The sequence below is a fragment of the Manis pentadactyla genome, chromosome 10 (genome assembly GCF_030020395.1).
Source record: "Manis pentadactyla isolate mManPen7 chromosome 10, mManPen7.hap1, whole genome shotgun sequence".
In the NCBI taxonomy this organism is placed as follows: domain Eukaryota; kingdom Metazoa; phylum Chordata; class Mammalia; order Pholidota; family Manidae; genus Manis; species Manis pentadactyla.
In genome coordinates this window covers 36,417,888-36,432,734 of record NC_080028.1, presented here as the reverse complement: position 1 = coordinate 36,432,734, position 14,847 = coordinate 36,417,888, and the positions used below count along the sequence as shown (strand labels likewise).

The window sequence follows — 14,847 nt, the reverse complement described above, 5'->3', positions numbered from 1 at the left end:
GTCACTGCTGGATGAGATGGAAGAGAGTCTCAGAGATGGTGCTAAATCAGGACCTAAAATTTACACCCACTTGATGTCCTAAAATGCCAAAGGCACTAGACTTTTTACCCAAAAGGATAGCAGAAACTCTGAGTTGCAGATGTCCGGATATCAGTCTAAGCCTTATTGTCCATCCACAACTACAAAGTGGCAACCAGTGGCAGCCGTGGGGCCGTCGGGGCTGACCCCCCGAGCACATCCTGCTCCCAGCTGTGGTTATTTGCGTATGTGTCACCTTTTCAGGTCCTAGACAGAAGTGCCAGGTCTTCTACTCTCTCTATCCCCCAGGAGGCTTTATTGTGGGGGCTCAAAAAACGTTTGATATGTGAGGACTAAATGCTGTTTGGTCCAAGAGAAGTCAACAGAAGGGAGGGTCCTGGGAGGGCCGTGTTCCCAGAATGCTGGATTACCGCAAGCTTGGCATCAGGCCGGAGGGGCCCTGCAAGCTAGTGTGAGCTCTCCAGGGGCTGGGGCCCTTGTTGGTCCCTGTGATTTCCTATGGCTTCTGGGACAATTCTACACAGAGAATGGTATTTGATCTATATTTGTTTACTAGTAACTGGTACAGAGGTGTTCTCAGGAGCCCTTGATGGGTCTCATGGCAATGTAAGAATCCAGCAATTTCTAAAAGCTAGGGAAATTTATGGCTTATTGTCAATTGGCTACATGTGTGTCTCATGCTTTTTATTTCTCTGCCACCTAGAATAAAAAGTGATAAAAATGTTTGCTAAGTAAATGGTGATGTGTAGGAATGTTAATGCTTCAGCAGCTTATTTGGGTACTCAAGGAACATGGGATACCTGATCAATATCCTTGAATTCTGGGGCTGCCCACTCCAGAGAGAAGAGAAGTGGAGTAGTTCAGGTTACTGTAAACAAGACGCAAAGGTCACGATGGGAAAGATCTGTCCCAAATCCCAGCTTCCCTAGGACCACTGGAAGTGTGGTGTACATGTATTTGTCTGAGTTCTTGGAGGGTCCAGAAGATGAGGGACTTCTAGGACTCTCACTTGTGTCCCACTTGACTCTAAGAAGTCCTGAGGAGTTACCGTGAAATGAAGACTCTATGGCACGTCCCCTGTTCTGCAGAAAGAGAGCCAGCCCAGTGTCACTTCAGTTCTCTGGGCCTTCTCCCAAGCACTTCCCCTAATTCTCAGAACTCAAGCTTTCCAACTGCGGGAGGCAGAGGCCCTTCTACCACCTTGCAATCAGCCTGCAGGCAGTGCTGACACCTCCTGCTACGGGGTCTCCAGGTGGCACCATCTGGGGTGGTACCTAGTTAGTACACTTTAAGGGTAGAGGGTGACCTTCTCAGCTATAAAATTTGGGCATCTTCCCAGAGGCTTGCTTTATGAAATGGGGATGCAAATGGGAGCACAGTGGCTGCTCTTGGAAGGAGTCCTCAACCATGGAAGCTACAGACACTGCGCTGGAAGGAACGCATTTGTAGGACCAGAGATCATTATTGGTGCAGGGTGCTGGGCTGCTGTTATCTGAGAGGGATCTTCATGCTGCTCTATTATAGATCCCAGAGGCACCCGATAATTGACCATACAGTGAAATCTGTATTTTAAATGTACCAATTCGGCCTCCAAACACTCCACTTTCTTGGTGCTTAGCCTTTAGCAAGAAGTGAATTCTCCACAGGTCTTGGTCCTGAAATTCCTGTTTACCCTTTCTTTCAAATGCTCATTTGGCTGGAAAAAAGAAGCTTTAGCAATTACACAGAATAAGAAGCACTCATCATGATTAGAAAAACCAATACAGAAAAACTACTGGTCACTGGTCCAGGGAGATAGAGTTACAGATGATGCGGCTTCCATCCTGAAAAATAACATGGGAGGTAATGCCCACCAAGCCTTGGAGATGGTCCTGGAACCTGGAAGAAAAAAGGGTTTTCTTAAGTTTGATCACCACTGTGGAAATGGCAACGTGTGGGAAAGAGGGGGGTTATTTTGGTGTGAACTCCCCCTCCTGCTGACAGACTGACTTGTTCAGATGGATCTGGTATGAAGACGTCAGTTGGATGGAAATGTCCCTGGGAATAGTCAGCAGGAGAGCCCCCCTAGATCCCACCACCAGCTCTACCACAGCAGCGCCCACCCCACCCTTCACCCCTCTCCTGGTGGCTGAAAGTTTGGGGCAAGAACCTTCCTAGTAACAAGGTGCTTTGCAACCAATGATTCCACTTCCCATTTCTAATCTCAATCTTTTAAACCAAACCACGAGAGTAAAGGGCTGGTTGCTTAGTCCCTGGAGCAAATGGAGTGACTTCAGAGCCCCCCTCTCAAAGTTAAGACCTGAATGCTCTGTAAAGAACTTTACCCAAACCTACATCTACATCTTGTCGAGTACCCTGGGCCCCCAGGCACCTCCAACCATTAAAGGAAGCAAGATCCCTGTTTCTGTTTTCCTGCTAGACGGGGTGGGATGTAAAAAGCAGGACACGTACAGCCACAATGAGGAAGTCCAGCCAGCACCAGGCGTTGGTGAAGAACTTGACGAAGCCGTAGGCCGTCCACTTGAGCAGCATCTCCAGAATGAAGATATAGGTGAAGACTTTGTCAGCGTACTCCAGGATGGTGCGGATGGTCTTCCTCTGCTCGATGTAGATGTCCTCGAAGGCCTGGAAGACAGGCAGCGCTGCCTGTGGTGCCCAGGAGCAAACCAGCCTGAGGCTGGCCCATCGCCAGCTTCCTGTCTTACACTGTGCTCCTCTGTTACATGTGGCTTTTTAAAAAAAGTTTTACTGAGACATAATTCACATATCCAGTTTGACTATTTTAAGTGTACAATTCAATAGTGTTTAGCATATTCAGAGTTGTGCATCCATCAGCACAACTAACTTTAGAATATTTTCATTACCCTCAAAAGCAGCCCACATTCTCCAGCTGTCACCTCTAGTCTCCTTAGCACCCCCTGGGCCTAGGTAACCACTCATCTTTCTCTCCCTACAGATCTGCCCATTCAGGACATTTCATATAAATGGAATGATACATATGGGGTCCTTGTGACTAGCTTCTTGAGCTGAGCATGGTATTTTCAGTGTTCACCCTTTTGCAGCTTACATCCCTAAGCTTCATTTCTCCTTATTGATGACTCATGTTCTGTTGTACAGCTGTATCATGTTTTGTTTACCCTTCCTCAGTTGATGGACATTTACACTATTTCTACTTTTTGGCTATTGTGAATAATGCCGCTATGTGTACAAGTTTTTAGGGGGATGTTTTCATTTCTTTAGGATATATACCTAGGAGTGGATCATAGAGTAACTCTATGTTTAATTTTTTGAGGAGCCGCCAAACTGTTTTCCAAAGTGGCTGTACCATTTTACATTCCCTCCAGCAGTAAACAAGGGTTCTAATTTTTCCATGTCCTTGCCAAAACTATATATATTTATATGGCAAAATCTTTTCTCCTTTCAGCTTTTGATACCACAGATACAGATGGAGGGTCACAGGGCTGGGGAACACTAGGAAGAAGAAAATCTTAATACTCCTTCCTTTCTGTGGGATTCCTGAATGAGGTAACTCCGACATGGCAGTCTGAGCATTCTCATGCGCAGAGTGGTGGACTGCAGCGGTGCGGTGCTACGAGGAAATTCCTGAAGCATGAGAAAAAACTAGCCGTGGGAAAAAGCCCTGTGTCACACAGTGGGAGGAGCCTGCTCTGAACAGTTCCAGAATTGGGCTGCCTGCAGACTCATCTTTCAAAATAGAGGCACATGGCCACCAGGCCGTTCAGTTCCATTACTGGGCAGTGGGGACAGAGGACACAGGTCCGTGGTTCTTCTCAGGGTCTTGATACAAATAAATCCCCTCTGCTTAATGGAAAAAGCAACAGCTTCCATTCCAAATTTCCCCTTACCTCCATTTGTAGAAATCCACTCTAAAACCCTACCTATGTGAGCCGCCTGAGGTGGATGCCCCGGTCCTGGGGCTCTGACCCTCCCCTGTAGCCCCATCATAGCTCTAGTCTTTTCTTGGGCATTTTAGGCACGGCTTCCCTTTGCTGTTGTCAAGTCTCGTGCCTACTACTGCACAGTCTTCGTGTGCTGAGCCAAGGAAGGTGAGCAGTGAATAAAGTTACAAAGTTTTGTTTCACTGCTGCTTTAATTCTTTTCTGCGGAGATGGGAGAGAGAAGACTCAAAGGATGGGGCACTTCCCTGTTATTTTAGGTTTTTGTTTACTAGATTTGAATAATAATGAGACAACAGTAAAATACCTTTCTGGAACTACTGGTCTAAGTCTGATCTTTCCTTTCATTAAGGGCAGAGACCTTATCTTGTGATCTTGGGCGCTTTCCCAGGGCTGAGGGAAGTACTGGGTGAACACCTGTGGATGCAATAAATGACCCGGGGCGGGCAGCACAGTCCGGCTCCCCTTCACTCAGATCAAGAGCACCAAGCCTGCTTCTTTGCCTCTTGCTTTAGTCCAGACGCTTTCCTGCATTGACCTTCTCCTGACTTCCCGTGGTGCCCTTCACCCCTGGGCTCTGCTTTACCGCATGTAACTGCCTGTCTCGGCTTCTCTTATTCTCCTTTACAAGTCAGTGAAACTGTTCAAGTCACTGTCAGGACCTTTCCCCCCACCCACTGTCAGGATCTTTAACACTGAATCTGGGGTTTCTCCCTTGTTATTTTTTGCTTCCAGCTTAGGCTTTGATTCCACACCTACACGAATGTGGCAACCTTCTTTGAAAACATTTCAAAACCCTGCCTTCCTCACCTTTCCCTTAACTAAAAGAAGGAAAATGTGAGGTGGCTGTAGTCCCTGCTGTCCTCAAACCTACCGGACTTGGAAACATTTTGCTCCCCACAGACCCTGTCCAGGTCTCCTCCATTACAAATTCAGCTAAAAACGAAAGAAGACAGAATGGGAGGAGCGCGCGAGTTAAGAGCTCTGTGTCTCACTGATTAACGATCACCATTTACAACCACCGCAACAAATACTTTTATACCACAGACATGACTCTACATGTTCGCTAAGGCCCCGGGTTCTCCAAATCCAGCAGGGTATGCGGGGAGAGTGGGCGGACGAACACCGCCTCCCTCCTATCTTGGCCAACTGAAGTGTAAATAAGTAACAAGAGGTCTGGGGTGTCAGGTGGAAAAGGGAAGTTCATTTAGGCAGTTGCTTAGAATGGAGCAAACTCAGCAGTGAAGATATTTGGCAATTTGTATTTGTATTTGCATCCTGATAAAAGGGGGACTTAGGCTTGAGAGTGACTATGCTGACTCTAAAGAAGGTCAAGATATGGACAAGTGTGGATTCTAATCCCAAAGGCTCAAACACCAGACCAAAGCACTTTAGCAGACCATCCTCCTTGGGTCCACAGCCACTCTGTGTTCCCATCCAGCTCTCCCCCTAGTTCCCGCAAACCCTTCCCCAGCCAGTCCCTCATCACGGTCCGCCCCGGATCTCACCAGGGCACCACTGCTGAGCAGAATCATGAAGATGATGAAGGTCTCGAACCAGTTGTGCTCCACGATGAGGAAGCAGGTTTTCCGCAGGATCCACCAAGACTTGCCTAGACCTTCTTCAATGTTGACCTGGCAGCACTTGAATCGCTGGACACAACCTGGCACCAGAGGGACAGGCAGGTCAGAGCATGCACGGGTGCCCTGCCCAGAGCTGCCCTCTCCTCCATCTCCCGGGCCCCACCACATGGCTGGGAGTGCAGGAGCTGGACAGAATGTCTGATCAGAAATGGAGAGGGTGGCAGGGCAGAGACAATGCTGCAAGGCCACAAGAGCAAAGCCCCCTGGAGTTGGCAAGATGTGCTAGCAAGAAGCAGTGAGAGAGAGGAGAAAAGGGCAGTCAGGAGGCCGACACTGCCATGGAAGAACAGGCCTTTTTAATGCAAGGCTTTGGGCTGATGCCGAGAGAAAATGGACAAAGAAAAGTTTGAGAACAGAAACTTGTTATAGCTAAGAATCAAAAGAGAAAACAGTATCGACTTCCCTTAAAATGGTGAGGTGGAGGTCTTGAAGATGGCCACCGAGCAACGCCCTCACCCAACCACTAACTCTGGCAGAGACTTGTCTGTGAGCAGTGCAAAAGCCATATACCCAGCCCTTTTGCCCCCTTCACCTTCTGTGAAGCAGGCATCTGGATCCAAGTATTCCTCTGGCTGTTCCACAGGGACTTCCTCTACTTCTGGTTTGATGTCAATGGTGCTTCCTTCCGAGGAGCTAGTGTCATCCAGTTTCTAGATACACAAGGAAAAGGGAGGTCAAGCAACTGCAGAGCAACATGGCCCCGTACCCTGACTACCTCTGGCAGGGATGATGCACCAGCTACAATTCTCTATAGCTCTTATTACAAACTCATCATCACCTAACTCCTGCTGCACAGAGCCCTCAAACTCCTGTCTGGATGGGGGATAACCTTTAAACCCACTCACAGATGACAGTGATGCACCCTGAACAAAACGTGACACAGCTCAGACACATCAATGGCAGGGAAGAACTCCAGGGGGTACTCCAGGCTCGGACCCAGATGATCCAGAAGCCATGGAGCTAGACCTTGGAACATCTCAGGGATCTAGGTGGCCTAGGGAAGGCCTAGAATGATACTTAAGGGGCCAGGAGAGGTAGGGTTGGTCCTCAAAGTGAATTGACTGCTCCAGAATCTCTCCATCAAGCCCACCGCTGAGCCAATCCCTGGGGCTGGCAGAGCCCTGTTCTCACATGGGATCAAGATTGGTTTCTAGACTGGGACCTTACATCTTTGCTGCCTTCAGGATCCGACTCGCTGCTAACGTCCTCTGTGTTGAGGTTCTCAAAATCAGACTCGCCTACTGCAATGGGCACCCGCACGGTCAAGTTGGGGTTGTTTATGAAGGACATGTGGTCCTCATCGATGATGTACTTCTCCACACTGCTGCCGATGCCACTGGTTGTGCCATTGCCGTTCTTCTGGAAGTCCCCATTCCGGTGGATGTCTGCGCCGGTGTGGTTGGCAATGCAGTTGGCCTTCTTTTCATACAGCTCGTCCAGAGGTTTCACTTCATCGGCCTCACGTTGCTTGAAGTGGGCCTGCATGAAGGCATGCACTTTGAGTTTGGTCCAAGCCACACCCTTCTTGATGCGGATTACTGAGATCTGTAGGTTGTTCATCTCCCCATCGTCATCCGTGGCTGCCAGATTGTCTGCACTGAAGGAGCTCAGGAGCAAGGCCAGAAACAAGTTCAGCACCTGTGCCAGTGGCATTAGAAAAAAGGAGAGTGAATACAGAATGTTCAGGTAAAGTTACCTACTGACTCATGTGACAGACTCCAGAGTTTCCAGTGTTCTCTTTAGAGGACTCACATAGTGTTTTAGGTGCTCAAGTCACTAGATGGGCATCTTATTTGGATTTGGTTCTAATATAAGGAGTTTAGTACCTCTCTTCTTGGTTCTTTCATAGTTTTATGTAACTATATATGTACCCCTAAATATATTCTTTCCTTACAATCAGATAAAGCAAAGGCTGTATCCATTTTAGAAAGAAAAATTCCCCAAAATAAAAATGAAAAGGTGGACATGGACTATTGGGGAGGATTCAAAGAGTGCATAGATACAACGTATGCATGAGCAGATGCTTCAGAGGCCTCATGTTAGAAAAAAATTAGGCCAGGGGAGTCATGCTTTCATACAACAAATCAAGAAGGTAGAACTGAAATATATTTTATGTTATCTTATTTTACTAATTTTCTTTGTTCTTCATAGTACTGCAAAATCAAATAGCTTTAGCAAGACTGTGATGTTCTTTTGTGTTCTGTTGTATATTTAAGTGTCAAGCCATAAGATATAAGTTTTTATTATTTTCGTTTTAACTTCCTATTTTATCACATTGGGCATTACGATTAATTAATCAATTTTTACTAAGACTTACTTTTGAAAAGTGGGAGAGGTGTTCACTTCTTGATTTACACTGGGCCCTTACTTTGTCACACTTCTGAAGGAGAGTAAGGCATACATTTTAGGTGGAGGTAATAGTATGTGTAGAGTGGAAGGGATGGAAACAATAAATGAATTGTATGTATTTGGATTATCTGGGCCATTTGTAGAATTACAAAGGAATATGGTTGGCAAAATGGGGTGAGTTAGAAAGGGCTCTGAAGGCCACGCTGAGGGATTTGAATTTTAATTGGATCCACTATTGGTCCTTGAGTAAAGGAGTCACAAATGATAAGAGGTTTGAGGAAGTCATTTGTACTAGCTACATACAGAGAGTTGGGAACCTGTTACTTGTGTGGGTTGATAAGGGTCTGGATTGGGCTATAGAAATCTCAAACCTCAGCATGCATAAGAATCTCCTGGGGTGGGATGCTTTCTAAAAATACTATTTCCTAGGCTTCATCTGAAAGATTCTGATCCAGGGATCTGGTGTGGGGCCTGGGACTCGGCCTGCCGTAATGAGTGAAAGTCAGGTGACTGTGCTGCAGGTGCTTTCAGGGCCCACCTTTAGGGGTGGATAGGTAACAGAAATGGGAAGGAAGGGGCAGGTCTTAGAAATACTATGAAGAAAGATGCATGTACAGAAACACTACACAGAAAGATGTATGGAAGACATCTGATATTTACTGGGAATGGAGAGAAGTCAGAAGGATTCCTAGAGACTAGATGGACAGAAGGACTGAGCAAAGGGGAACCTGGAAAGAGTCATCAGAAGCAGAAATATATGACTTTGTCATGTGCTCAGGTATCTGTAGACAGTCTGGGAAGATGCCCTTGAGACAACTGAGAACAGGAGCCTGGAGAAAGGGTGGCAAGGTCAGGGCGGGTAAGTGTTAATCCCACTACATGCCCAGCAGGTGACAGACAGCTGCATTCACTGAAGGAGTGGAAAGACCAGAGGGATTAGGACTGAGGGATGATTGGGAATGGAGAACAGGGATTGGGGAGTGGGGGGAGTGGATTAAAGAAACATTAGAGCATCTATTTTTATAGGTCCAGTGGAAGAACAGGGTGGTCATGGCTGTTTCAGAGGCTAGTGAGTAGGAACCCTCTGCTGGTATGCTTCTCTATGGCAGAAAAAGGAAGCAGAATGAATATGGATGAGCTCTGAAGGGATGGTGTGAGTTTGCCTTCTTCCAACCCTCATTGCTCTGTACTTACAAGTGGGATTTGGCCTGATATGAAAGATGAGTACTTCTCAAACTTTGGAGAGCATGAGAATCACCTGGGGATATTGGTAAAAATGCAGATGCTGATTCAGTAGCTCTGGGGTGGGGCCTAAGATTCTGCATTTCTAACATTTTCTCAAACTGCTAGTAGTCCTCAGATCACACTTTGAGAAAAGAGGTATTAACATCTCTGCTGGTGAATGTTCTATATACAGAGGCAGAAGACATCAGGTGAGTAGATCAAAGTAAAGCAAGAACGTGGTTTGCCTTTTCTACAAATCAGATAAAACTCTAAGATGGTTTAGGTCAGTGGTTCCTAACAGAGGGAAATTTTGCCCCATGGAGGACAGTTAGCAAAAAGTCTGGAGACATTTTTGGTTGTCATGCTTGGGGTGTGGGTTGCTATTTGCCAGTAAAGGGTAGAGGCCCAGGATGCTGCTGAATATCCCACAGGACAGTTCCGCAACAAAGAATTATCTAGCTCAAAATGTCAATAATGTCAAGGTTGAGAAATTCTGGTTTAGATGAAGGCAACTTTTGTAGTGAAAAGAGCCAAGACTTTGTAGTCTAGTATCTAACACAAGCCCTAACATTTGCCAGTTGTGTGACTTTGGGAGAGTCACTTAACTTTGTTGAATTTTGTTTACCTAATTTTGAAAAAGGAGTGACAGGTTGTGGGGCTTATGACTTAGTAGGTCTCTGTAAACAGCAGTCTCCTATCCTTCATTTGAACCTTAGGGTTCTTGGGTCAATAAAGAATAAAGACCAATGCAGACATGGTAGCAGAAGGACTAGCAGGTTGAGGTTTTGGGTCAAGAGCAAGATGCTCTGGGCAAAGAACAAAAAGATCTACAAGTCAGTACTAACCACCAAGTTACCAATGACCATGACCATCATGAAGACAATGAGGCACATGGCCTGGCCGGCCACCTCCATGCAGTCCCACATGGTCTCGATCCACTCCCCGCACAACACTCGAAAGACAATGAGGAAGGAATGAAAAAAGTCATGCATGTGCCAGCGAGGGAGTTCACAGTCCTGGTTGATCTTGCAAACACACTCTTTGTAGCTCTTTCCAAAGAGCTGCATCCCCACCACAGCAAAGATGAAGACAATAATGGCCAGCACCAGTGTCAGGTTGCCCAGGGCACCCACTGAATTTCCAATAATCTTGATCAGCATGTTCAGGGTGGGCCAGGATTTGGCCAATTTGAAGACTCGGAGCTAAGGGGAAAAAAAGTCAAACAAAAACCAAATGATACTCAATCCATTTTCTTACCACATGACTAAAAAAATGTATCAAATTAGTAAAATCAATTTAAATTTACTGAGCACCCTTGGGAAGTTCCCAGGACTTACTAACGATGTCTTAGACTAAAGCAGAAGAAACTGAGGCACAGATAGGGGAAAACTGATGAACTTCACAGTACATGACAGATTCAGGAACCCAGAGCCAAAAATACTCTCTCTAGTACCTGTATTAGTCTCTGGATTAATTTACTTTTTAAAAACTCATATATGAACAAATCTTTTTCCTACTGATTTTCCCTTGACTTCTCAAGGGACATATCAAGGAAAATGTGACTTTGTAGTGAACCAGAACATAAATATGGTAAGAACAGTGAAAATAAATTATCTGTCCCCTTAACAAAGCAAGTACTTAAAAATTCTAAATATCTTTTTCCTTTCCAATAAATAACCAATGGCTGATATGAAACTTTGCGATATGCTTGGAATAACTTGGAGGAAAAGCACAACTCCCAAGTAGGGGCACTTCCACACATACTAAACATCTCATGAAAAGCAACTATATGATATTAATTCGGAGGGCAGAACTTCTGGCATCCGTCCATTGTGAAATTTCTGTATTCTGAAATGAATGATTACAAGATTTTGGCTAACAGCCTGAGAATTATAATGCATGAAGCCCACGAATGGAATGATAATAATGAGATCATCATCAGATGTTGTAGGTCAACAACTAATACATGATGTAATAGGAATTCTGGTAGGAGGCAATAGTACTGATTTGAACTTTTTTTTCTGATGGAAAACCTGAGTTTTATCTGTGAGTTCAAGATTTATCAGGTCTTGCTCTGTGTGTATACCTGGGTCACTCATATTTTTTCCCTTTTTGACTAGCTTTTACTTTACTAAGAATATCAGCACTAAGCCTTCTACTTCTTAATCTTTCATCTTACCATTTAGATAATAAGAGCTATTCTCAAAAATGTGGGCTGCATCCTAACCAAACACTAGTAAGCATGGTTCCAGAAACTTGGCAGATACTTTCCTTGACTTGGACCTAGTAAGACCTGTGCTTTACAAAGAGTTTCACTCTATCCCAATTCTCTTTCTTAGATGTGCTGAATATCCTGATGAAAAAACAAACCCTTTCAGTTGTAAGTGCTTAGGTATTTTCCCAATAGGGGAAAAAAGCCCTAAGCCAATTCTGAAGCTCTGCTGAGTGGGGCACCTGCAAGGGAATTCAGCTTTTCAAGGAATTTAGTCAGGACACCACTTATGCCTAGACTTACGGGAAGCTGTTCTGAGGATATCAACTATTCTTTCAGAGTCATTTTAGTAATTTAAACATCGGCGTCTTCAAATTTACTAATTAAAAAAAATCCTTCTTAGTGATATGGAAAACAAAGCCAATGTTCAACAACTAATTTCAATATAACTTTAAAGAACATTATTTTATTCTCACGTTCTGGAAGGGGTCGCCATGAGGGAAGAGACGAGCAGAGCCATCTTTGAACAAGGAGAAATTCTTGTCATTGCAGGGAGATGTTCAGATGAAGAAATGGGCTCACTAGCAAATACAAATTAGACCTCAAAACAGCCCTAGGGAATCTTTCTTCTTCATCTTTTAGATTAACCATTATTTTCTGAGGAGCTTCCTAAAATTGATTTGTTTGCTGATAGATTTTTTTTAAACTAACTTATTAGATATTTAGTAGACTAGTTTTCAAGATTTTAGTAGCTTAACCAATAAATAGCCAACTGGAATTGGGAGTAGAACACAGCTAAGGATTTTTAAAAAATCATCAAATTAACTTATGTAAAACTCTTTTTAGTAGTTGCAAGATAGGAAATGTAAGAAGAAATTGAAGAAATGTGGAATACCAATCGGAAAGATCGCAGCACAGAAAGCCCTTCCACGTCTGCTAGACTCAGTTCCATTAAACTGAGGGAGACAATAAATCCATCAAAAATGTTCCAACCTTCTTGGAAATAATAGTAGGGGTCCATGGCTATGAGCTTCAGGAACATTTCCGCTGTGAAAATTCCAGTGAAAACCTAAAGAGGGGAAGGCAGGGAGTAAAAAAAAAAAAGAATGAAAATGCCTTTATCACATTACCTTTGAATATAACATATCCATGAAGCCTCAAGAACCAGACTTGGTTAAATTCTGCATCTGAAGACATCAATGCCTGGATGTCCCATGACCACTCCACACGGGGCAGGAAAGCCTTCTTTATTTTCCTCGAGTGAAGTACTAAGCCCCAGTGCTCCCATCTTTGTTGCCAAAACTACCCGATTCGCATTCTTGAAGAGTGCAGTTAAAAGCTAGAACTAACCAATGGGAATACACACAGGTGACTCCTTCTAAAGGGTCAGCAGTCGTCTGAATATGTATGCTTGGGATGTTTGCCTAAATAAAAAAATTACTCATTGGGTTACAATTATATTAGAAAAATACAGCATTATTCCTGATTTGATATTATGTGTCTTCTCAAACTTAGACATACACTGTATGGTTTCTTACTTTAAATCATAAAAACGATATACATTGCTAAAGGTATATAAAATACAGGAAAAAACATCCAAAATCTCACCACCTTGCACCTTTTGGTATTTTTTCAAATGCATATATATTTTGATACAGTCATAAAACCATAGAATACATAATATCTTGGGTCTTATTTTTCAGGTATCACGACTCTAACCATGTTGCTAAACAGCTTTCCTGATTCCCACTTACACTGCTTGTATACAGTTCTACTGGGTGACTATCTCCTCAAAGAATTTTCTTATTGTGGGAGACTTTGGTGCTTTCTGTTGATTTTTTTCAATGATAATCAACGATATAATTGTTGTCGATTTGGAGCTTACAGGGTGCAACAGTGACTTTTTTCCAATGTTATCTGACTCCCACTCATCTGCCTGAGAACCTTGTGTTTCACAGCGCTGTCTGTATCCCACAGGTCTTAGTGACATTAACATGCAGTGATAAAGCAAAAAAACACATTTTTGTCTTTTGACAAGACCAAGACCCTCATTCTAGGCTAACCACATAACACCTGACTCTTACTAATTATGGTTTTGGATGACAGGACTTGATATGTAACAGGTTTAAAATTCATAATAAATTAGTACTTGTAACCACATGGTCACCAAATTTACATATGAAGTTTAAGGAACTCTGAAGATATGGTCTGGGGCAGAATTAAAAACAGTGAAAAATGCCTAGATTATAGATACCCTTTGGAAGTATACTGAATTAATGTACAGCATTAACAAAACATCAAAAAGGGTAATCAGGTTAGAAGTTTTTGGTGTCCATATGCTTTTCCATGGTTCCCCATTTTTCTAAACTGAAGATGCAGTATTCTAAAATTGAAACAAAATATTCCCTGAAGAGATCTGGTGAAGCAAAATCAAAATTTTAGCATAATACAAGCTAAGCATCTACAGAGGGAACGTCATTCTTAGCGTGGTCAGGGAAGGTAGGGGCAGCTAATCAATTCCTGATGTACACTTTGTCCTTCGCATAAGCCCATCAAAGGCTCCTCTACATAGAAATGTTAGCCTGCTAATGCACACTAAGTAGAGACAAAATTTGCCATCCCATCGGTTCCTGGTGAACACACAGGAAGTGTTCAATAATAAGCACTGGCTGACTAACTGTGGAATATCTGTACTGTGGGAACTATGGTTCCTAAGAGAAAGTCAACAGTGACAATTTTGTGGTGTTGACTTTCAGTGGGATGCATGGCCCCCAGAGATCTGGTAGGAATTCTGGTGACGGAGGTCAGCAAGCACCTTGGTGCAACACGTGGTGGACTGACATCATTTGGAGTTTGGGTGAAAATAAATGTGTAACTGTTGGTTGTATGAAGGCATTATTTTTTAAAACATGGACAAGAGTAGATTTAAGGTTATCCTCATGATGCCACTCTTATTTGCACTGTGATATGCTCCTTGAAAAGGAGAAAAAGAATTACAAGCAGTGTTATCAACAACTGTACATAAATGTCACTCTTGTAAATGTCAGCAAATATTCACCTAAGAACTTATGTTCTAATGCAGCAGGTCTCAAAGTGTAGTTGAGGACCCTGGGTTCCCTAAGACCCTTTCAGGGCACAAGGTCCTCCCTTTTCCAACTGTGTGTCTGTGTGAGGCCAGGTTTTCTTCCTGTGCTTCAACCAAAACAATGTATCACGATGGACTGAAAACAGAAGCAGATAAGAGAATCTAGCTATCTTCTATTAAACCAGACATGAGATTTGCAAAAATGTCAAACAATGCCATTGTTTTCTTAGGAAATTTAGTTCTTCCCCATAAAATGTTATTTATGTAATTGTGTAATGGGTATATTATTGTGATTTTTAAATGAATAAATATTTAATATTTTTCTGGTGTTAATTTCGAATGTGGTAAATACCAATAAATATAACTCTCTTAATCAGA

General features: G+C 43.6%; 1 protein-coding gene across 5 annotated transcripts in view; it reads right to left on the bottom strand.

Moving 5' to 3' along the window:
• Window positions 1-14,847, bottom strand: part of SCN8A (sodium voltage-gated channel alpha subunit 8) — a 197,658-nt gene that overhangs the window by 21,640 nt on the left and 161,171 nt on the right. For all 5 annotated transcript variants that reach the window (XM_057486617.1, XM_057486616.1, XM_057486619.1 and 2 more), the window contains exons 15-20: window positions 12,280-12,453; window positions 10,018-10,374; window positions 6,767-7,237; window positions 6,132-6,249; window positions 5,465-5,619; window positions 2,491-2,664 (exon numbers count right to left, since the gene is read on the bottom strand). In XM_057486617.1, coding sequence (XP_057342600.1) covers window positions 2,491-2,664; window positions 5,465-5,619; window positions 6,132-6,249; window positions 6,767-7,237; window positions 10,018-10,374; window positions 12,280-12,453 — 1,449 coding nt within the window. The remainder of the gene's footprint in view (window positions 1-2,490; window positions 2,665-5,464; window positions 5,620-6,131; window positions 6,250-6,766; window positions 7,238-10,017; window positions 10,375-12,279; window positions 12,454-14,847) is intronic.